At 40.6% G+C, this 25,307-nt stretch overlaps 1 protein-coding gene across 1 annotated transcript in view; it reads right to left on the reverse strand.

The window, feature by feature from the left end:
- Positions 1 to 25,307, reverse strand: part of TXNRD3 (thioredoxin reductase 3) — a 61,561-nt gene that overhangs the window by 25,650 nt on the left and 10,604 nt on the right. The window contains exons 2-9 of the mRNA NM_001122778.1: positions 14,181 to 14,241; positions 13,038 to 13,147; positions 11,322 to 11,426; positions 11,013 to 11,085; positions 9,236 to 9,355; positions 4,098 to 4,240; positions 2,019 to 2,134; positions 1,023 to 1,248 (exon numbers count right to left, since the gene is read on the reverse strand). Coding sequence (NP_001116250.1) covers positions 1,023 to 1,248; positions 2,019 to 2,134; positions 4,098 to 4,240; positions 9,236 to 9,355; positions 11,013 to 11,085; positions 11,322 to 11,426; positions 13,038 to 13,147; positions 14,181 to 14,241 — 954 coding nt within the window. The remainder of the gene's footprint in view (positions 1 to 1,022; positions 1,249 to 2,018; positions 2,135 to 4,097; positions 4,241 to 9,235; positions 9,356 to 11,012; positions 11,086 to 11,321; positions 11,427 to 13,037; positions 13,148 to 14,180; positions 14,242 to 25,307) is intronic.

Genomic DNA, 25,307 nt, shown 5'->3' on the forward strand with positions numbered 1-25,307 from the left:
ATTAGTTGGTGGTAGCATAATAGGACGAATGAGGGATGCTTTCCAGGTGATGACTCAATAATTCATATAGACTATAATACCACTTACTGAGTACTGAGATAGGCCAGAAAGATGAGCAGGGGAATACATTTAGCAAGAAAATCAAGAATTTCATTTTTGTCTTAATAAACTTATGAGGAATTCAACAGAGATATCTCATAGCCAAATGTATAAATGGGTATGGAGTTCAGGAGAGATGCCTGAGCAGGATATACAGATCTGAGAACCACGAGCATTAGATAGATAACATATGGGCCTAAAGAAGGTACCAGCCAGTAACAAGTGCAGAGAGGAGAAGGGGGAACAGGCGCTCTGACATTTACAGGTTGAGGGGATGTGGGACCAGGGAGCTCAAGACAGGAGAATGATTCAAATGGAAAGAAAGTCAATTTCATTGAATGCTGCCCAGAAGCCCCACTACATAAGGACAGAGATATGACCAATGGATTTGACAGCATGGAGTCTGAAAGACCCTGGAATGCAGTTTCAAAGGAGTAGCAGGGATGGAGCAGCCAAGAGTTGGCTGAAGTAGAAAACGGAGGCTAGAAGCCAGAAGGAGCATGTTTAGAAGTTTCCTCATGAACAGGAAAAGAATAATGCGGACCCAGCCAAAAGGGCAGAGAGGGGAAGGGAAGGCTTATTTGTTTAAAGAGGAGAGACTCTAGTGGGAATTACAGAGCAGAAAGGATGGCTCTAACTGAAGATAGGGTGTCCCTGAGAAAGTGAGAGAAGGTGAGAGCATACGGAACAGCCTGAGAGGAATAAGGACACTTTCCCATGGTTCGGGGGTGGGAGGAGGAGGACTGAGGGACACAGGAAGGTCAGTTTTATAGACTGGAGGTGGAAGCTCTATCTTTAAGGTGTCCTACTGAGTACAGACCAATTACTTTCATGAGATGAAATAAGGAGAGCTAGAATAAAAAACTAAAAAAGAGTGTAAAAAACTAAAAATAAAAGGAATTCCTAACGTCTTTCCGACTTACCAAGACAGGTACAAATTTTCTTAAGAACTTAACACCATGTTGTTCCATGTAGGAACCCACTTTCTCTGCCATCTCTTGATCAAACCCACGAAGAAGGATCGAACGCACCATAATCGTGACATCTAAGCCAATGCCAGCGAGAAATCCTGCACATTCCAGAGCAACGTAAGATGCACCCACCACTAACGTTTTGCCAGGGCAATAAGGCAGAGAAAAAAGGTCATCACTGGAAAATAAAAACAACAAATCGAACACCTAGGCAATAAAAATGAAATGAGTCATTTAGATTTCGATGCACAGTGGTTTTTTTTGTTGGCTGCATTGCAACATGGTGTTTGAATGAAGACACATTAACAGAAAGAGCCTTTGGAGTTTGTAAGAGTGTCCACTACAGAATAAGAGGTATGTCTCATTTTTTTCAAAATCAAATTAGTAGATCACAAGTCAAAGTGTTTTAAAAATGTAATAGAATAGAAAATATTAAATTACATTATATGTGGTAAGAAAAAATATGGTTTGAGTGTGTGTTCACCTGAACAATCATGTCACAAAAACGCATTTCTTAACATACATCTGGTGAAGAAAGTTTGAAAATCATTGTGCTGCATTATACAATGTCCTCTCTATAACCATTCAGGGATAATTATTATTAAATCTCAGTATTAGAACAGCTATGTTTCTCCTGATCAACTGGTTCATTGTCATATAGACACTAAACTCTACTTCTTTCCTTTGGCCTCCCATGAAGTTTAGAGCCAACTTCCCAGACCTCCTTGAGCAATTACCTAGAATCAGACAGCATATATGTGTGCATGAATTTGACCTTATTATTTACCTAACCTTATTTTTGCTGGGCTTCATTACGTTAACCACTTAGCTTCTTGCATTGCACTTTTTATTTGTCATCAATTCAAATCCTTTGCAAAATCATATCAGGGACTAAATAAATTGGACACATAAACATAACACAACTTATAATAGCCCATTTAATCTTACCTAGTAATACAGTACTCTTTATCTCCTTGGATTCCTAAATACCGTGGCCTTTGGCCTGTCGCTAGGACAAATTTTGCAGCAGTATAGCAAGTTTCCTGTCCTTTTCTATTGGTTGCCTTGAAAAGAGAAAAGTAAATTTCAACTTTTTCTGCAAATGCTGTAGAGTATCAGACATCCTGGACAACCAGTTACAGAGCTTCCCACTCAACAAGGGCAATGTGCAAAGATAATAATGCAATATGATAAGCACCAACATAGAGAGAAGTCTTTATAAAATATCAACCAAAAGAGGCCAGTGCAGGTGGAATAGGGCCTGGAAAGCCAGCTGAGGACAACTTCAAAGGTGCTGGTATTGCAAGTGGAGACAAGAAAGCAAGATGATTTGAGAAGAATGAAAAAAAACCTGCAGAGAGAACAGGGCATAGAAAAGCACACGGGCCTAAAAGCAGCAGGTGCTGGGGAATGGCAAGTGACCAGAAAGTGGCAAGGAAGGTGGGGATGTGTCACAGTGAAGGGAAACAGATTAGCACCAAATTTTAACACCTTTATATGCCATTCTAAAGATTTTGGCTATGGGGAACCAGGAAAGGTTATTCATTGTTCGTGTATTTTCAATCACACAGGTGATTCATAAATACATTTTCATTAAAAAAAATTAAAATATCAATGAAGGCATTTAAACAAGAGGTTGTTTAAATAATGGGATGGAGGGAGGGCAGCCTGGATACAGGCACCTGCTCAGAAGGGTCCAGAAAGAGGCAAACAAGGGCAGGCTGTGGGGCTGGGAGGGAGAAGCCTGAGATTTCTAGCTGGAGACACTGAGTATCACTGAACGCAGAAATGCAGAAAAGAGGCAGGTATGGCTGCGAAGACCGGCTTATTCAACTGTGCTGGCCACACCACAATCTGAGAAATAAAACTGCCTGACTCGTATTTCTATGATGTTTCATGTGAATAATGTAATTCAGATTGGCCCACATGTAGTTTCAAAAGGGGCAGCTTTCCACAGACCACCTCAAACCTTTCCAGAGATAGTAAATAACTACAGAATAACCTCAAATCTCCCCAAAATCATTGCACACTGTGCTATGAAAGCCGATTTCAAAAATAAATAGGGTGTTGACAGTTATATTTGATTGTCTTTTATAATTCCAATTTAAAATTGTTGTGTTCGGGGATCCCTGGGTGGCGCAGTGGTTTAGCGCCTGCCTTTGGCCCTGGGCGCGATCCTGGAGACTCGGGATCGAGTCCCAGGTCGGGCTCCCGGTGCATGGAGCCTGCTTCTCCCTCTGCCTGTGTCTCTGCCTCTCTCTCTCTCTCTCTCTGTGTGACTATCATAAATAAATAAAAATTTAAAAAATAAAATAAAATTGTTGTGTTCATCAAACAATCTCGTTTTCCTGACATATTGCTCTTACAATACGCAAACATTACAAAGCTTAAAGAATATACTCATTTCCATACCACTTCTATTAATACTCTTAGGAACGACACGTTGGAATTCTAGGTAAGGTTTCATTTCATTTTTATTTTTAAAATTCTTTGCTTTTTTTATCGAAGTACAGTTGACATACAATGTTCCATCAGTTTCAGGTGCACAACACAGTGATTCAACAAGTCTCTATGTTACATTCTGCTCACCACATGTGTAGTTGCCATCTGCACCCACACGACGCTACTACAACACCACTGACTATATTCCCCAGGCTGTACCTTTCATCCCTGTGACTACTCATTCCATTTAGCCCATCCCTCTCAAGGTTTCATTTTAAAAAACAATTACACTGCTACAATTTTTCTCTTTTTAGTCTTTGAAATGTTAAACTATCTAGTCTAAACATTTTCCTTTAAGGTAGTAATAAAATCAAAAGACAAATAACTTTAAATGAAGAGCTCTTTAAAAGGCAATTCCTTCAATTTAGCAGGACCTGTGGCATCAACAACAATGGAGAAGTAGGTGCACGCAAGGCAATGTACGTGCATGCATCAGTGATAATAACATGTGATACAGAATTTCAAATCAAGGCAAGCTCAAGCAGTAGTAAAGAAAAGCAAGAAACAAGACAAAACAAACATTACCTTTATTTTATGATGTTCGACAAATTCTCCATAGGAATTGACATAGGCCACAGCCTTCTCCCTCAGGGACAGCCTGTAGCCCCAGTTTAGAGAGCCGATGTGGTTTTGAATCGCTTCTGTCATAGTCTCCCAGGTGTGCTTTACTGAAAATAAATAACCAGAGTGAAGGCATAAAGTGAATTTTATTTTAAGATTTTATTTATTTATTTGACAGAGAGGCAAAGAGCACAAACAGCGGGAGCGGCAGGCAGAGGGAGAGGGAGAAGCAGGCTCCCTGGGAGGGGCAGGGAGTCAGATGCAGGGCTCGATCTGGGGACCCTCTGATCATGACCTAAACTGAAGGCAGACACTTAACCAACTCAGCCTCCCAGGAGCCCCCATGAATTTTATTTTTAATGCTCCATCATACACAACCACACATGAGCCATACTATATATTGCTTTAAGAATCAAGAAGTGAATACAAGACAATTAGCAACTGAAATCTTTTTTAGCCAGTTATGCTTTATACTTCTTCCTCTTTTATATTACAAAACATTAAGCAAAAAGTAGAATTCTGAAAAGAGAGGGAAAAAATCCATGGAGCAAACATTGGGGACAGCAGCCCAAAACATCACAAGGCAGGAAGACCATCCCTACTCAGGAGCAAGCACCCCAAGGCCACTCTCCCACTCTGTGAGGCCTGCTGTACACGGCATTCCAGAGGTGAAGGGAAGCAGGTCTCAGGTCAGTGAGCACCACATGTGCACCTGACCAGACCAGCATGGGCCATTCCTTTTCGGTTCACTTGGTGGTGGTTTTATGACAGTGAAAATCCTACATTTCTTGACAAGAGTGGTTACTGCTCACCACTGCCCAGCATTTATATGACAGTGTTTCCTCATTTCTTGTTGCAATTGGAGGAGGAAGTGATGGAATTCAATTCGTCATCCCTGTATTTTCTAGGTAGGATTGATTTCCAAGCATTCATCTCGTTTGATGTTGCTGCTTCCTGAAGGAGAAACCAGCCTCCATGCAGCACCGTGTTTATAAGACATAGAGGCCAGCCCAGGGTTCCTATCATACTGGATGAGATTCCAAAGGCAAACCCAGCTAACCGAGCGTTCATTCTCTGGTCACATCTGGTGACCCGTGACCCATCACCCATCCCACCTAGCACTCTGAAGAAAGGCCTCAGCACTCATCAGGAACATGGGAAGTTACAGTGCAGGAGAGAATAAGAGGTCACAGTGCACTGAGTTTGTGGCCTGGATATCCCATTACCCCCTCCAGGATGCCAGTGTACAAGAAAGGCTCCTAAGATCTTGCAGCCCAGAGGGTCACTGTGGTTGCACTACATTTCCTAACCCCCCTGCCACAATCCCTGGAGGTAATGACCCAGCAGTGATGAGCCTCTCCCCATGGCACATGCCTTCAGATCCTAAGATATCTCCTCCTCTCTAATCTGGAAAAGCTACTCCTCTAACCTGCTAAGAACAGTTTCTCCCAGGGACCTTGTCAGTTAAATTCATACTTCACTTGTCCTTTTGTTTCTGGTTCTTATTGTAAGACACTCTGCATCAGGGTTTCCCAAATCCTGCACATGGGGATCCCCTGGGAATCAGATTGAAATCTACAAAGCCTTGCACCTGTCACAAACCTATGGAGTCAGGACGAGCTCCCCCAGGAGATTCTGACATGGCAAGTCCAGGGATTGGCACCTTATAAACTGGCTCCCCTATTTGGGGGAGAGTGCTAAATCACTAATTCCTCAATGTGTGTGTGTGTGTGTGTGTGTGTGTGTGTGTGTGTGTGTGTTCATTTTTGTTTTTCTGTTTTTTTGTTTTTTGCCTTACAGTCTCCCTACCTGGTATTAACTGCCATTGCTTTGGTTTGCATTTCCCTGATATATCTTTTCCTACCTATTTAAGAACTTCTCATCTATTTAATTTGTTTCTTTAAAAACTTTTAGTTTTATTATTCATGAGAGACACACAGAGAGAGGCAGAGACACAGGCAGAGGGAGAAGCAGGCTCCCTATGAGGAGCCCAATGTGAGGCTCGATTCAAGGATCCTAGGATCACAATCTGAACTAAAGGCAGACGCTCAACCACTGAGCCACCCAGGTGTTCTATATTTAATTTCTGATCTGGAAATTCTATATACATTTTAAAGTCATTTTAATCTATTATTTCTATACCAATGTCAAGAACAGAAGTATCTAGAACATTCTCCCAGACTAAGATTTCAACATGCTTTCAGGTCCTTTCTCTTACCTCTTAGATTCTATGGACTTCCCTTGGCCATTCCATGAAGCCTATGCCTAAAACCTGCTCAGCCCCAAATTTTATGAGATGGCTAGCTAGGTATTTCTTAGTATAGCACCTCAAAATTAACTAAGAAGCCTTTCATATATACGGAACTTTGAGGAATCTAACAAGATTTTACCTACTGGAGGAAATGAGAAAGTATTTAGGAATACTGAGCACATAGATGAGTTTAAGAACATCACCTGGCCCCTCGGGTGAGGCAAAGTGGTGTGAACATACAGCCTGCTGCCCCCTCCCTGAACATGCAGAGCCCCAGCAGTGTGGGGCAGTGAGCACAGGCATGGCTGACACAAGAAGTCGTCAGCTCATGGGGAACCCTCCCGTGAGGAGTCACGCACACACACCCCTGCCTGGCTGTCCCAATCCCAGGCTGCGTGTACAGTTCCACTCTTTGTGGCCTTTCTCCTTTATGGGACATTCAGTGTTTTCTCCTAACTTGGCCTCGAGTATTTTAGACTTTAAAAGAGGATATAAATGCTTTTAGTTTTAAAAAGAGACTCCTCTGGGCACCTGGATGGCTCAGTCATTTAAGCATCTGACTCTTGATTTCAGCTCAAGTCATGATCTCAGGGTCAGGGGATCGAGGCCCGAATCTGGCTTGGTGCTCAGTGTGGAACCTGCTTGTCCCTCTCCCTTTGTTCCTTCTCCTGCTTGTTCTCTCTCTCTCTCTCTCTCTCTCTCTCTCTCCTCTCCCTCCCTCCCTCATAAATAAATAAGTAAATACATACATACAAACATACATACATACTTTAAAAGAGACAGAGAGAGAGAGAGACACCTTAGCTACCTGCCAATCCAAAATATACCTAATTCAAACCCTATCCCCTTTGGCTTTTTGGCACCATTTCCCTCCAGACAGTTCTCTGAGACTTCTTAAGGCTTATTCCTGAAAATTTTAGGCCCTCCTGGCTTCTGTGAGACAACTCTCCTGGGTTTTTCTCATCTTCCTTATCCACTTCTTAGGATTAACATTTCTCAGGATCCTGTCTCTGTCTTGTCTTCTCTTCCATCCACAGGGTCTCCCCAGCCCCTCTGAACAACTCCTAAGACTTCAACCACCACCTACAATGTGGGCTGCAAACACCCCAGACCTGCCTAGACCTCGCTCAAGCACAAGCCATCCCCAGAGAGTGAACTCCACCAGGATGTTCTGCTGGGTAAAACCCATACAAGATGAAGGATTCAGGGAGAAGGATTCTTGAAAGTGAAGTTAAATTGCCAAGTGCCAAGACTTCATCTTATCTACAGCCAGTTGTACTACAGCTGGACTGGAATATCTCCATGGAGCTGAGTGTCTGGGGACATCTGTCCAACCACAGTTCATGATGCTGAACTCCACCATAACTGGCCACTAACTCCCACCTGCGTGTGCCCTCCAGCTCAGTAAATACACTGCATTGTACCCAGTCCCTCTTCCTGGATTCCTTCCTTTCCTTCACCCTCCACCCCACCTGTGACCTGGGGGGCCTGGCCGAATCACCAGTAAGGATATGCTCTTGTACACATGTCCTCATTCAAAATCTCTGGGGAGACAAGTCTTTGTAAGTTTTTTAGAAATTCCACATATGTTATTCTAAAGAGACAAAATCACCCATCCACATCTATAGCCTGTCAATTCCAGGCCTTAAAACCTTTAAATCCACCTCACACTCTCCAGTCAGAGTTCAATCTTGGCCCAGGCCTGGTCATTTCTCCTCTGGGTTAGGTGACAGCACTCCACCTCACCTATCTTTGGACCTGCCCCCTCCCCACCTTCAACCTTCTAACCTCCTAGGTGCCACCAGAGGGATCCAGAATCTGAACTGTGGTTCAGGCTCCTTTGCCTGCTGACACTCCTCAATGACTCTCTTATCCCTCTGGGGCCAACCATAACTCCTTCTGATGGCATTTAAGAACCTTCACGACCTGCTTCTGTAATCTCGCTTCTTCCGGCATCCCACCCCCATCCCCATTCTCCACACCAGCCATTTGCTAGCCCCCAAAGACTACATGTTTTCTCACAGCTCAAGAGTTCAGACCACACTGCTTCCTCTTCAATGGCCTTCAAGATTCAGCTCAAGGATCACCTCCCACCTTGGACTCCCAAGGATACATTAAGTGCTCCTTGAGGCAATGCTCAAAACCTTACTGTGAATTACAGTGCACAGAACTGCCTCTCTTCCAATAGACTGTGTGCTGCTTAAGGGCAGGGGCTGTATTTTCCTCATATCTGTATCATCAGAGCTTAACCAATAAATATTTATTGGATGAATTTGGTTTCCATCTTTTACTAACCAAAGACATATATAACCACCAGTAAAATAGAATATGTTATTGCAATAATGAATAAAATTCAAACGATGACCCTGGCTATTCTATTTTCTTTACATGTGAAGAAAATCTGAAGATAGCAATTATTCTCTCTCATGTTCTATAAAGAGTCTGGAACAGCTGTGGCTGCCAAAGACACTAAAGCCCTTGAGAGCAGGGCCAGGTTTCAGGTGACTGACTCCTCTGTGCCAAAGTGGGGTCCTAGTGAGCATTCACTAAACCAATTTCAGACTCGACTACAGAAATAAAAATAGTAAGTCTTTCTCTAAGAAACTCATTCTTTCTTCTTTCCTCCCAATCTGTTTTGTAGGGTTTTTTTCTTTAGATTGTATTTATTTATTCATGAGAGACACAGAGAAAAAGGCAGAGACACAGGCAGAGGGAGAAGCAGGCTCCCTCTGGAGAGCCCAATGTGGGACTCGACCCCAGGATCCCAGGATCACAACCTGAGCCAAAGGCAGATGCTCAATGGCTGAGCCACCCAGGTGCCCAATCTGTATTTCCATATACTGCTACCTACCTTGTTGACTGTACTCCCAGCCAAATTTCCTGGCATCCCTCAGTGCCTGCCCCAAAAGGGCAGCTTGATGCATCAACTTCTTAGGAATACAACCCACATTTACACAAGTACCGCCAAGACCTGAGAAAGAAGATAACAGTTTTAATGTTTCCTCTGTGTCTGTGGGTGTATACATGGTTCTACACACGTGTAGAGAAGGTGTTGTTAAACATGTGGAAATGACACGATCAGATGGTTGTGAGGCCAACATCACAGCCCACAAGAACGTGCAAATGATTAAGCCAAACTTTTCAAGTGAAGGTCTGTGAAGGAAACTCAAAGATGAGCAAAAATACAGATGTACACTTGAAAAGCTTTCTAGGGAGAGAATCCAAAATTTCATTTGATTAATGAAACAAATACCAAACCAAGGGCTGGAATCCCAGCTTCCAGCCTTTATTCTCTGTAACTGACTCCTCCTCTGAGCCAACATTAGGTCCACTGCAAGCTGCCTGCTGACATCTACTCTCAATCTCGAACAGCATGAAACAGGCCATGTCTGAGTGCTCCTGTGCAGGGTATGAGTCCAAAGACTCCCGCATTGATCACAGTCTCTCTTCTGGTAATCCAGAGAAGTAGGATATTTCTAGACAGGAGAGAAAGAGGGAAGAGGGCAGGAGAAGAAGAGAGAGGAAGAAAGCAAAGACAGGTACACACACGAATTGTTTAACATACAATTGTTAGAAGGAACATATATTGGAAGGAAATGTTAGCTTTCACATATGAAATTCTAAGATAAAATTTTCTGAGTAAATTTGAATTTTAAAACTTGATTCTCATGTTTTGTCAGAGTTCTGGCAGGAAACAGAGGATACTGAGGAAGCAAGCTGGGAAACTGAGGAGAGGTTAGAGAGAAGTGATTACAGGGGTGTGGGCAGGAAGAGTGAGGAGGGACAAAACAGTGAGTGGGCCACCACAGACCCCACGTGAAGGGGCAAGCATACTGAGCAACTGGCACAGCCCATGGGTGGGGGAAAGGTGGCCTTTCATGCCTGCAGAGACAGCATGGACGGAGCTGGGGGAATGAAGACCCCAGCTCCACAGTCCTCCCTTCTTCGGTTCTCTTCCTGTGACCACTAACTGGTGGAGCCCAACTGGAAGCTAGAGGGCAAGGCTGCCAATTCATCAGCTTTCTGGGGCATAGAGCAGGGTAGAGACATGAAGAATGGATTTGACGCATCAACAGGAAACATCCAGCACAAAATCTGTGTGTTCTATTAAGGTGAATGTCCTAATCTACAGCTGAAAGCTCCTCATGCACTTTAGTGACTGGACCTGGGCAATGTCACACACACACACACACACACACACACACACACTGACTTGACTGAGTCAAGGCAGCCGTTAAGAGTCAGCTATGAAACTGACGTGGAAACACAAAACCATGTTGTGGCAAACTTAGGTGAGCACTACACGGTACACTCTGTGATTGCGACTATGTGAAAACATTGGTGCCCATGGGCAACAATCATTATGGCATGAGTGTTAGAATCCGGGAGTCATGGAATCTTTTCTTTTTGCAAAATCTTCCTCCATTATTTTTATGTTATCTTCCCAAATCACTGCCTGTGAACTATGTGCTCTTAGGTCAGTTATGTGACCTCATGGAGACTTTCCTCACCTAGACACAGGCTTGTTACACCCTTTGAGACTACAGTGAAGATTAACAAAATTGAGGAAAGCCAAAGAAGTCTAAAGAGCAGAAAAGGAAGAGTCATAACAAAGAAAAACTGCTTACCCCAGGATGTGCCCTGAGGCGATGGGACTACAAAGTCTAGCACCATAACCTTCTTTCCCAAGATGGCAGCTTCCTACAAAAAAAAAAAAAAAAAAGCTACATATAAAGATTTTGTCATTTTCCTGACAACCCCCCCCCCCCATTTTTCTCTCCCTGAAAGGAAACTACTGTGCAAGAACACAGTCCCTTCTCTTTATTAATACGATACAAGCTTGGTCCGTAACACCAAATTCACTTTTTTAAAGTAGCTATAGAAGCACTCATGGCAATCAACAGGAAAATCATCTCTGGGTTTCATTATTTTCATACCTGAGCACATGCAAGGCCACCAGAACCGCCCCCAATGACAATGAGATCATAATCGTATGCTGAATCTTCCTGAAGGAGCTTCTGTAATAAGCCACTCTGATGGGCCTATGGATCAAAGGAGAGACGAAGGCATGACCTGTTTTTAATCTGTTTCTTTGTACCTGATGTTGAAACAGCCCATGGTAATAGCTTTTCTAAAACTCTTAGAAACAGTCCCTAATTCATCTAAGTTTGGATTGTAAATTTATCTAGATGGTATTCAGATAGGGTCCCAACAGATACAATGTATGCTAAGTACATATATTTTTGTTCATTATCATCTGATGGCTAGATATGTGTCAAATGACCCACAGGTCACAGTTTCTATGTCCGATGAGGCCATTTTCCTTAGTCTTATCATCAAAATATGTTAACTGAGTATAATAGCCAAGTACCATTTTTCAAGATCCTCTGTCTTTTGCTCACCTGTGCCAGGCTTTATTTTGAAATCAGTTCATATGCATCATCAGCTGGACATGCACATCAAATTTTACATGGTTTCTCATAAACTGACCTAAATTTTGCAGCTTCCTGGTAAACTTCCTTATACAACACAAAATTTTCCTTTTTCTTTCAGGAATGGTCAGAAGGCCACTCTGCACAATAGTCTCCTGCTCACTTGGCCCCCTTTACGATCAGACGTAACTCAGGCAAGTTTAGGCATTCAATACATGATGTAGCAATAGTTTCTTTATGTTAAGATGGGTGCTCTATCCCATGAAGCTGGCTTTGGAAACACCATGTGGCACTAGCTCATCCTGGAGAGCACAGTGGGAACACTATATAACAGTTGGACTCAGCACATGCCAGGTGGCCCCAGAAGGATGCATGCCCATGGAGGATTCTGGCACAGTCTTTCTAGGATCCCTTCGGGCTCCTTACTCTTAGGTGCCCTTAGGAAAATATGTCTCCTAAGCATCTGTCATGCACTATGAAATGGAATTGGTAACTCTGCATCTTTTCTGACATCTTTTCCAGGTTAGGAATGGTAAGACCAGCATTTCCTGAGGTGTTTACAGGCCTCTAATTATGGTACATACCACCACGTGAGCTGGGGTGTAGCTTCTGGAACTAATGAAGCAGGCTGCTAATAAATAACGATGTTGATCATAGATAAACATAAATCCAGACAATCTATTTTCCCAAGAAAACATAATCTTAAGTTAAAGACTCAAATATAAGTATTAAATCACTGATTACTACCATTTACACACATACATAAAAAAATACAAGGGAACAGAATTTTAGTAAAAGGAAGTAGTTATAAAACAAGGACCTAACTTAAGAAGGAACATCAATTTTATCTATTACCACTTTTTGTTTTAAAGATTTTATTTATTTATTCATGAGAGACACAGAGAGAGAGAGGGAGAGAAAGAGAGGCAGAGACACAGGCAGAGGGAGAAGCAGGCTCCACGCAGGGAGCCCGACATGGGACTCGATCCCAGGTCCCCAGGATCACGCCCTGGGCTGAAGGCGGTGCTAAACCGCTGAGCAACCCCCGCTGAGCCACCCGGGCTGCTCTATTACCACTTTCAAGATTATCTGATAACCATCCTCTGCTTTTTCAACTTCCAAAAGACAAATGAATAGACTCCTTTTTAACAGTCATTTTCTCCCCCTTCAGGCAGATTTAAAAACAAACTTGAACAAATGTCGTTTAAAACATATTATTACCTGGAAAGTTCGGTCACATCCACCCATATGCACTTTATTCACAAAAATATTGGGTACAGTTCTCTGATTAGTGATTTCTGACAGTACTTCCTGGACATTGGCTCCATCATCTGAAGAATAAAGACTTAAATGTATAAGAACATCAAAAGGGTTTGAAACTTCTGGGAGTTGAACAGAAGTGTTACACCAGATGCTCGCATGCACACACCCATAAGGATCAGTATTTACATATTATATAACTTCATGAAATGATTACTCAAGAAGGGGAAATGCCCATTTTCAAAGGCAACCTAAAAGGATAAAGACAAATCTACAAATTAATTTAAAACGAACCCTTCTAAATTAGATTTTGATATATCATTCAATGGCCATGCCAAGACAAAAAGTAAAAATCCTCTTTAAAGAGCAAATATCGGGATAAAACTGCTTCAACTGTAATAACTCAGAAAATACTTCCTACAATTACATTTGAAAACTCTTTATGATCCGTAGTCCAAAATGTCTCCTCTACCCCTAAAAATAAAACAAGGCCACGACTACTTAAGACTGCCCTATTTGGTATACACTGTAGCAGTCTCAAAGATTTAAGAACATTTTGCTTGTTTAGGATACAAGGAGTTGGTGACGTCTGGTGAAGGCAAAGATCAAATTCTTTTCTGTTCACCACCCTGTTCGCACCCTTGCAGATCACATGTGTGTGTAAAATGGTTGGTTAACATTAGATGGGTGGACACATGATGACAAAAATCAGAAAGTATAAAGTAAAAAATTAATGTGTTCCCCCTCCTGCATAATACAATGAGGAAACGCAGTAGCTTCTTTTCAACTAATACAACTTCATCTATTTTGCCAGAAAGTTGGCAGATACACATGAAATGCCTGAAATACTTCAGGGTTAGCAGTTTATACATCTTCTTCCTGCTAATGTCCCTCAAATATGAAAAGTATATAAATAAAAAAAATCTACACCAAATTATTTGCCATAGAGAGTTCTATTTTCTGCCTGGGTGAATGTAGACAAAAACAACTCACCCAACCCAAAGAGACAAGAGAAAACTGAATTGAACAAAGCAAATGGGAAGTAGTCAATCTTGTTGACGTTTATTACAACAAAAGTATACACTACCTACCCTTTCTACTTACCAACTTGATCCAGTTCCAAGATATTACATGCAACTCCCAGAGAAGAAAACAGTTCCTTAACCTGTAACAGAAATTTACCTGGGGTTTTACTCTCACAAAAATTCGGCAGTTATGAAAAAGGGGCATAAACATGTCCAAAGTAAACATCCAGTTCTCTAAATCACAAACACAGAGAGGTGTTTTATAACCCACTCCGATCATCATTACTTAACACCTTCCAGTGCCCTCAGGCCTCAAGATAAAGCTGGTTGTTTCTCTTCCAAGATGGAGACACTGGGGGCCTGGCACACCTGCTCCCTGGTGAAACATCCACAACTGGTGAAGATTATTAAAGAAAGAAAACAAAAAACCCAGCCATTTAAAGTCTCTGGGAATTGTCCAAAGGGCACACAGCAAATGAAACGTTTAGTCTAGAAGATGTGGTAGATGGCAATAAGAACAAAGTGTTCCTGTTCCTCCCTCCTCTGCCCTCGGTCAGCTTGATAGGAGCGCCACCTAGGTGAGTGTGGACAAGAAAATGAGGCTCCCTAAGCCCTGCAGTTGCCGGCACCAGAAGAGGCAGGCCACCAGTACTTCTCAGCTCCCCAGAGCTCTGCGTGGCAGAGGCTACCTTCCTGGAGAGTGTGGCTAATGACATGGGGCTCCTTTCCTCCCTTCTTCCACCCAACCCCAACTCACAGAGCAAAGGCTTTACCCCAGGCTGAAACCATTGTAGAGCGAGGGTTCAGGTGGAGAGAGGTAAGCCAAGAAGACCAGAGGTCACAGTCCCCACCCAGAGCCCTGCTCATAAAGCAGGGTTGGCACTCCAAGAGAACCAGGTCACTGGCCTACCCCGAGCTCTGAAGCAAGGTCTCAGAGATATTGCCCAGGGGGAAGAGGTAAACTAGAAGATCAGAGAGCTCCCAAGGTCTATCCAAAAGAAATGCCTGTATTTGAAATAGACTGTGGGGAAGGTCAAATCTAAAGGCACTCTTGGAAACAGTGGAGATTTTGGTGGTAAGCAACAAAGAGAAGGCTGGTAGCTTCCAGGCTAAACTGCAAGCCAGCAAGTTTACCAGAGAAAACCAGGACAGAGATCGTTAAGAATAGTCCCTGTATGGTGTGAATTGTTTCACAATTCACAGGACATTGTCAAAAACAATAGAGCAACTAGCCTTCAATCAGAAGGGCCTAACATATGGGTATGATACCAAGAGACAGAAAACCTAACACAAATCAGGTGATGGGGATTAAGGACTGCACCTGTTCCGAGACTGTATGGAATTGCTGAATCACTGTGTCGTACATCTGAAACTAAAAAACACTGTGTACTAACTAACTGGAGTTAAAATGAAAACTTAATAAATTAAAAAAAAAAAAAGACAAAGAAAAGCATAATATAGTCAACTAGAGCCCTGCTTAAAATGTCTCTCACTCCAGGGTGACTGTGCACATATCCAAGAGGGCACACTCTTGTGACATCAGAGGCTCCATCTTTCAGTGGAAATAAACTTCCCTAAGATAATCCTGCCAACTTACTGCAGAGAAATAAACCAGCAAACAAAAACAAGCCACAGTGGGGTGCCTAGGTGGCTCCCCACTGGTTAACCATCTGCCTTTGGCTCATGTCATGATGTCAAGGTCCTGGGATAGAGCCCCACGTCCTGCTCTCTGCTCAGTGGGGAGTCTGCCTCTCCCTCTGAGCTCTCCCTCTCTAATAAATTTTTTTAATCATAAAAAAAGAAAGCCACAGAGAGGGAGGAGTCAGTATCTGGAGTTGCTCTAATATCCCACCTAACATGTCCTGGTTCCAAAAAAAAAAAAACTACTAGGCACTTCAAAAAACAGGAAAGTGGATCCATCGACAAGAAGAAAAGCAGGCAAGAGAAAGCCTCTGAGAAGGCCCACATGTCATAGTAACTATACAAAGTAGCCATGACAAATATGTTCAAAGAATTAAATAAAATTATGTTAAGGAGATGAAGAAAGGTAACAGAAATTATTTTTTAAAAATCAAATGGAAATTACAGAGTTGGAAAGCACAATAACTAAAATGAAAAGTTCATGAGAGTGCTTCAACAGTAGATTTAAACTGGCAGAAGAAAGAATTAGCACACTTGAGGATAGATCAATGGATAGTGTGCAACCTGATGCCACAGAGAAAAAAGACTGAGGAAAAATGGACAGTCTCAGAGAAACATGGGACACTCCTAAGCATGTCAACATATACAGTGTGAATATGAGAAAAAGGAAAGAGAATAAGGGGGAAGAAATTTTTTTTGAAGAAATGTCCAAAATGTCCCACATTTGATGAAAAGCAGTAATCTACATATCCAAGAAGCTCAACACTCTTGTAGTAAGATAACTTAATAGGAGCTCTGGAAACTGGTCAAAGATCTATAACAATGAAGTACATGACCAACGAAGAAAATGCCACATTTAAAATATCAGAAAATTCTGTGACATTTTTAATGGCCCTTACCTCACCCACTCTTTGATGCTCCAAAACAAAGCACAGTAAGGGTCGAGCAGCAGTTTGGACCCCAGTTCCCTTCCACAAAATAGAAAGAGCACAGAGACCAACTTTGCAGTGTTCTAAACTGAGGGCTGCCTGAGGGACTTGTCTCTGTGATGTCTAACACAGACTATACAGATAGCCAAAAGTGGCTGGGACCTTAGGCTCAGCGAAGCCAGGAGAAACAGTGGGCATGGCTCGTGAAAACTGAAAATGGACTTCAAATCTGCAAGCAATTACAGGTAGAAGAATAAAACATAACAGCTAAGGTCCCAAGAAGAAGCAAGGGAGAGATCCTTAAGGAATTTAACACACTTGAAAACAGCCCTGTATACAGGAAAACTGAACCCATGTGTGAAAAGCACATATAAGCCCAGGAAGGACAAGACCTCAAACCGTCATGCTATGCTGATTAGTGAAATTCTTCCCCAGCATGAAGCCAGTCTACAAAGACTATGAGAGGTAGATGTTTTATATGCTGAATTTTCAACAAAAGAACATATGCATATAAAGAAATAAAAAAACATGGCCCATTCAAAGGAAAAAATAAATCTCCAAATACAGTCTTCAGATTTACTAGACAAAGAGTGTAAAAAGACTATTTTAAATACACTCAAAGAAGAAAATACAAAGAACTAAAGGAAATCAGGAAAATGATATAGAAACAAAATAAGATTATCAACAAAAAGATAGAAATAACCACATAAGAACTCTAAAACTGAAAAATACAATAACTGAATTGAAGAATTCACTAGAGTAGCTGAATGGAAAACTCCCACCAGGCCAGTGAAATCTGAACCAGTGAATCTGAAGACAGGAAATTTGAAATTATTGAGTCTGAGGCACAAAAAGAAAAAAAAAAAAAGAAAAATGAACACAGAATATGAGATTTGAGGAACATCATAAAGTAGAACAACATATACATTATGGGAGTTCAAGAAGAAAAGATCGTAGAGCTTATCTGAAGAAATCATGGCCAAAAACTCCCCAAATTTGAGGAAAGATGTGGATATGCAAGCACAATAAGCTCAAAAAAGTCCAAGAAGGAAAAACCCCCAAGAGACCCACACCAAGACACAGTCATCAAACCACTGACAGAACAACCAGACAAAAGGTTGATATGGAACCAAACAACTGGAAGAACACTACAGACTGAATGGACTTCATAGATGTATTATGAACACTATCCAACGTAAGCAGAATACACATCTCTAGTACACATGGAACATTTTCCAGGACAGACCATATACTAGGCCACAAAATAAGTATTAATCAAAAAATAAAATCAGGGCACCTGGGTGGTTCAGTCAGTCGGTTAAGCCTTTGCCTCAGCCTCAGGTCATGATCCTAGGGTCCTGGGGTCCAGTCTTACATCAGGCTCCCTGCTCAGCAGGGAGTCAGCTTTTCCTTCTCCCTATGCCCTTCCCCACTGCTTGTGTGCTCTCGCTCTCTTGCTTTCTCTCAGATAAATAAAGTATTTTTAAAAAATAAAAAAATAGGGAGCCTGGGTGGTTCAGCAGTCAAGGGTCTGCCTTCAGCTTAGAGCATGATCCCATGGCCTGGGATCGAGTCCCACATCAGGCTCCTTGCGGGGAGCCTGTTTCTCCCTTTGCCTATGTCTCTGCCTCTCTCTGTGTCTCTCATGAACAAATAAATGAATAAAATATTTTTTAAAAATAAAATAAATAAAAGTAAAATCATTAAAAGTATCATTTTTGATCATAGTAGAATGAAACTAAAAATCAATAGCAGAAAGAAAACTAGGAAATCTACAAACACGTGGAAATTAAACAACACACTTAAACAACTGGTCAATGAGAAAGTCACCAGGGAAATTAGAGAATATCTTGACAAAGGAAAATAAAACATACTAAACAAAACATACCAAAATTCATGAAATGCAGTGAAAGTAGTGATTAAAGGAAAATCAATAATGTAAATGGTTATATTAAAAAAGAGGAAAGATCTTAAATAATTAACCTAACTTCACACCTTACAGAACTAGAAAGAGCACATAACTTAAAATTAGCAAAAGAAAGGAAATGACATAAAGATTATAGCAGAGATAGAAAACAATAGAGAAAATCAACAAAACCAAGTTGGTTCTTTCAGAAGATCTACAAAATTGACATAATTTGAGCTATACTAAAAAAAAAGCAGAGAAGACTCAAATAAATAACATCAGAATTGAAAGAGGGACCATTACTACTGTTTTTACAGAAAGAAATGCATCACAAGAGAGTACAATGAACAACTGTATACTAACAAATGAGATCATAAATGAAATTTGTTAATTCCTAGAAACACACAACCTGCTAAGACTGAATCACGAATAAATGTGAATAGACCTGGAATTAGTAAGGAGACTGATTCTGTAATCAAAAGCCTCTCAACAAAGAAAAGCCCAGAACTAGATGGCTTCACTAGTGAATTCTAGCAAACATACAAAGAAGAATAAACGTCTATCCTCTTCAAACTCTCCCAAAAAATCGAAGAGGGTACATTTCTAAACTTGTCCTCTAAGGCCACAATTATTCTGATACCAAAGCCAGACAAAGATACGACAAGAAAACTACAGATCAACCACAGACCCTGATGGATAGTGACACAAATATCCTCAATAAAATGCTAGCTAAGAAACACACAACCTGCTAAGACTGAATCACGAATAAATGTGAATAGACCTGGAATTAGTAAGGAGACTGATTCTGTAATCAAAAGCCTCTCAACAAAGAAAAGCCCAGAACTAGATGGCTTCACTAGTGAATTCTAGCAAACATACAAAGAAGAATAAACGTCTATCCTCTTCAAACTCTCCCAAAAAATCGAAGAGGGTACATTTCTAAACTTGTCCTCTAAGGCCACAATTATTCTGATACCAAAGCCAGACAAAGATACGACAAGAAAACTACAGATCAACCACAGACCCTGATGGATAGTGACACAAATATCCTCAATAAAATGCTAGCAATACAAAATCAACAGTATATTTAAAAGATTATATAACATGATCAAGTGGGATTTATTCCTATAATGTAAAGATGGTTCAACATATAAACACAGATCAATTAGCAAAACACCACATTTAAACACACATTAGCAGAATGAAAGGAAAAAAAACTACATGATCATCTCAATGAATGCATATAAAGCATTTAAGAAAATTCAACGTTTTTATGATAAAAACTCAAAAAACTAAGAATAAAAGAAAACTACCCCAACATACTAAAGATCATATATGAAAAGCCCACAGATATCATATTTGATAGTGAAAGACTAAAAGCATTTCCTCTGAGAGCAGGAACAAAACAAGGATGCCCCCTTTCACCATTTTACCATTTCTATTCAACATAGTACTGGAATTCCAAGTCAGAAAAATAAGGCAAGAAAAAGAAATAAAAGGCATCAAAGAAGTAAAACTTTCTCTGTTCACTGATTACATCTGATGTGTATAAAACCCTAATGATTGTACCATAAAAACCCTATTAATAAACAAATTCAGCAAAGTTGTAGGATATGAAATCAACACAGAGTCAGTTGTTTTTCTATATATTAATGATAAACACGGGATCCCTGGGTGGCGCAGCGGTTTGGCGCCTGCCTTTGGCCCAGGGCGCGATCCTGGAGACCCGGGATCGAATCCCACGTCGGGCTCCCGGTGCATGGAGCCTGCTTCTCCCTCTGCCTGTGTCTCTGCCTCTCTCTCTCTGTGACTATCATAAATAAATAAAAATTAAAAAAAAATGATAAACACTGTAAAAAATTCCACTTGCAATAGCATAAAGAAGCATACTTAGTAATAAACTTAGGGAAAGAAAAGGAATAAACTCAGGAAGGAGACAAAGACTCCTACACTAAAGACTACAAGTTATTAAAAGAATTAAAGACACCAATAAATGGAAACCCCATGTTCATGGACTACCAAAAACAAATTTTGCAAAAATTGGCAAGCCCATTCTAAAATGCATATGGAAAAAAAATGCATATGGAACTTCAAGAGTATCTTGAAGAGTCAAAAAAAAAAAAAAAAACCTTGAAAAAGAACAAAGTTGGAGGTTGACACTTTCTGATTTCAGAAACTGAAATCAGGACAGTCTTTTGCTTATACTAATTCCTTAGCTAGATTTTTTATTAACTATAGATATTCAATGTATCCCTCAAGGAACAGCTTAAACAGTTTACCCGGAAATTTTCTGATCCCGCACAGAAGCAATTATCTTTGTCTCTCATTCCCATAGCCCTTGCCTTCTATAGGCACTTCTTCCAGGACAAGACAGCTAGTTGCCAGAGTAACCAAAACAGTGTGGTGCTGGCATAAGGACAGACATAAAGATCAATAGAAGAGAACAGAAACTACAGAAATAAAGTTTCATATATAATAACCTCAAATGATTTTTTGACAAGGGTGCTGAGACCATTTAATGGGGAAAGGACAGTCTTTTCAACAAATGGTGCTGAGAAAACTGGACAGATGGACAACATGCAAAAGAATGAAATTGGGACCCTTCATACCACATACAAAATTAACTCAAAATGGATCAAAACCATAATTTAAGAGTTAACACTATAAAACTCTTAGAAGAAAACATAGGGCAAATGCTTTACAGCATTGGTTCTTTGGATAGATCACTAAAGGCACAGGTAACATAAAACAGACAAGTTGGACCTCAAGAAAATTAAAAACTTCTGTGCATCAAAGGACACTATCAACTGAGTAAAAACCCTAGAACTGGAGAGTTCTACTTGCAAATCACATATCTTACAAGGGATTGTAGAATATCCTTCTAGGATCCCTAAAAGTCAACAACAGAAAATAAGCCAATTTTAAAAACTGACAAAGCACTTGAATTGACATTTCTGCAAAGATATCAACCATTAACAAATGACCAATGAAGACATGAAAACAGTCAACATCACTAGCCATCAGGGAATGCAAATCAAAACCATAATGAGATGCCATTTCATATCCATTAAGATAACTACTATCAAAGCAAAAAAAAAAAAAAAAAAAACCCAGAAAATAACAAGTGTTGGTGAGGATTTGGAGAAATTGGAAACTTCATGCACTGTTGGTGGAAAAATGAAATGGTGCAGCCACTACAGAAAACAGTATGGTGGTCCCTCAAAAAATTAAAAATATGGAGCTACCATATATATGATCCAGCAATTCCCACCTCTGGGTATATCCAAAGAATTCAAAGGAGGGACTCAAACACATATTTGTACTCCCATGTTCACAGCAGCAACATTCACAAAGGCCAAAAGGTAGAAGGGACCCAAGTATCCATCAATGGATGAACTGACATACAACATGTGGTAAATACACACATACAATGGAATATTATTCAAGAAAGAAATTCTGACACAGGCCACAACAGGCATGAACTGTGATCACTGTGCTCAGTGACATAAGCAAGTCACAAATGATTCCACTTATATAAGGTAATGAGATTAATCAAATTCATAGAGAGAGAAGGCAGAATGGTGGTTTCCAGGGCTTGATGGGAGAGGGATTGAGGAACTCAGTGGGGGATGATGAAAGAGGGCAGGAATGGTTGCACAACAATGGTTAAAATAGTCAAGTTTATGTTATATATATTTTACTACCCCCAAAAGGCTAACAACAAATGTGTAAAACATTAATACACAAACATAAGCATTCAGGGCTGGGGAAACATGGCTTAACGTTAACATGGGGAAAGGGTTTAAAAACTCAGGGTAGTTTCTCCACTGTAGTTTGAGCCACTACCTTGTATCTGACTTGAACGGTAACTTCCTGACTAGTCTAGCAGTTTCCACACTTAGTTGTATCTTCACACCACTGCCAGATTTTAAATTACAGACTTTTCTTTCACATCTCTTCTCAAAAGTCTCAGATGACTCTGCCTATATCAAGTCCACACTTACCAGTGAGCATTTTAAAGTCTTGTCAATACCACTTTGAAAATAAATTTCTAGCTGTTTTCCAATTTACTCTCCTGATTTTTTTTAAATTTTATTTATTTCTGAGAATACACAGAGAGGAAAGAGAGAAGCAGAGACACAGGCAGAGGGAGAAGCAGGCTCCATGCAAGGAGCCTGATGTGGGACTCGATCCCGGGTCTCCGGGATCAGGCCCTGGGCCCAAGGCGGCGCTAAACCGCTGAGCCACCCGGGCTGCCCACTCTCCTGATTTCTATAGTATTTCCTCTGTCCAGCCACACTATTTTCATTTCATCATCTCCTAGTTTTGCTTATACTAATTCCTTAGCTAGATTTTTTATTAACTATAGATATTCAATGTATCCCTCAAGGAACAGCTTAAACCGTTTACCCGAAAATTTTCTGATCCCGTACAGAAGCAATTATCTTTGTCTCTCATTCCCATAGCCCTTGCCTTCTATAGGCACTTCTTCCAGGACAAGACAGCTAGTTGATTACTGCTCACTGGACTATGCGTTCTTGGGAAGAAAGACAACAGTTTATTCATTTTCTTGTCCCCACAACACTGGGCCCCCATAACACTTACTGAGTGATATTAGTGGCCCAGTCAAGGTACAGAACTCTCAACTGGACTCTGTGCAGTGGATGTGGAATGTGGATGTGGACAGATGTGGAATATGGTGTTCAATTTGGGGTGATACATCTGGAAGGTTCAGTCAAGCTATTACACAATCAAATTAATGAAGTATCATGTGTGCATATAGATGATATGAGTACATAAAGTGGACTACTTGGCCAGACAAGGGAAAATACTAAAAGATCTGCCATCCAAGAAGCAGGATTCTTAACTCTACACACTGGAGTAACACTCAACTCCAAAACAGTAAATGTTTCAGAGAGACAAATTTTGCCTCAGTTTAACATAAAAAATTCTAATAATTGGAGCTGTCCAATTATGTAATGGGGCTGAAACTAGTGGCCACATTATTGGAAGTATTGACAAAACACAGAGTGGAGGATCATTTGTTTTAAGATTTTCTGCATCAGCAAAGGTTTAACTAGAATGATCTAAGACCATTTATTAATTCAGTGCACATTACATGCCTGACACTGTTCTAGGCTCCAGCAATATAGCAGTAGACAAGCACAGTCCTGATCTCTTGGCCCTTTTATAAGCTCCATAGGACAAAAGAAGGAGGAGGAGGAGGAGGAAGGAAGAAGGAGGAAGGAGGAAGGAGGAAGGAGGAGGAGGAGGAGGAGGAGAAGAAGAAGAAGAAGAAGAAGAGGAGGAGGAGGAGGAGGAGGAGGAGGAGGAGGAGGAGGAGGAGGAGGAGGAGGTGGTGGTGGTGGTGGTGGTGGTGGTGGAGGAGGAGGAGGAGGAGGAGGAGGAGGAGGAGGAGGAGGAGGAAGAAAGCAGCACCTGTAAACAGACCAATGCATATATAAGAACTGGATGGTTGATGAGTGAGCATTCAAAGTAGCACAGAATGGATGGATTCTCCAACAAATGAAGCAGAGGTAACTAATGAGTTATAAAGAAAAAAAAAAAAAAACTGGCTCCGCACTAACACCATCAGCATCAAGTACAGGTGGAATAAAGAAGGTGAGTGTGAAAAGCACAATCTAAAACTTTCAGGACCTAAAACAGGAGAGTATCTCCACAGAAACAGTTTCTTAAATGTGATGTAAAAAGCACAAGCTATCAAAGGAAAAAATAAGTGACAGACTCAACTACATTAAACTTGGCAAATTTCAGTTAGCTAAAAGATCCCATAATCAGAGTGAAAAGAAAAGCCTAATCTGCGAGATTCCCTATATATATATATATATATAGTGGAATTTTGGATAATATATATATATATATATTATAATACTATAATATGTAAACTTGAAAAAAAAAATATATATATATATATCCAAGGATTAGTATACAAACTATACAAAGAACACCTACAAATCAGCACAAAAATAAAAATGTAATAGAGAAATAAGCAAAAGATGTGAACGTTTCATAGACGAGGAAACCCAAAGGCCCTATAAACACAAGAGAATATGTTCAACTTCCTCAGGGAAATGCAAAATTAAAGCCACAGTAAACTACTATTTCATAACTGCCAGAATGGCAATAATTAAATGTATCAACTGTTGGCAAGCAAGCAGAGCAAAAGGAACTGTTATGCACTGCCAGTGGGAGAGTAAATTGGTATAATCACTTGGAAAAAAGTCTTGGCATCACTTAGGTAATGTAGAAATCATGCATCCTCTATGGCCCAGCAATTCAGCTTCAAGAAATCTCCTCTAAGATAAGTGTTACTTACATGCACCGGAAGATATGTGCAAGAAAAGGCACAGCTGTATTGTTTTCAAATACAAAATACTAGACACAGCACAACCAATAAACTGTGTTATGTATGACTCATCCTAGCGATTACAGGTATGAAAATTAACAAACCACAGCTACAGATACCAACATGCATGAATCTCTAAAACATAATTCTTGAGAAAAAATGCAAAATAATACATATGTATGATTCTACTTACATAAAGTACCAAAACAAGCCAAAAGAGCAAAATATCATTTAAGGACATACATGTATCTGATAAAACTGTAAAGAAAAGCAAGGAATTTTGGATAGTGTAACCACTAGTGTAACCTGGGGGGAGGGAGGAGTATGCAACATGAATATTAATAAGGGAAAACCTCACTAAAA

The sequence above is a fragment of the Canis lupus genome, chromosome 20 (genome assembly GCF_011100685.1).
Source record: "Canis lupus familiaris isolate Mischka breed German Shepherd chromosome 20, alternate assembly UU_Cfam_GSD_1.0, whole genome shotgun sequence".
Lineage (NCBI taxonomy): Eukaryota > Metazoa > Chordata > Mammalia > Carnivora > Canidae > Canis > Canis lupus.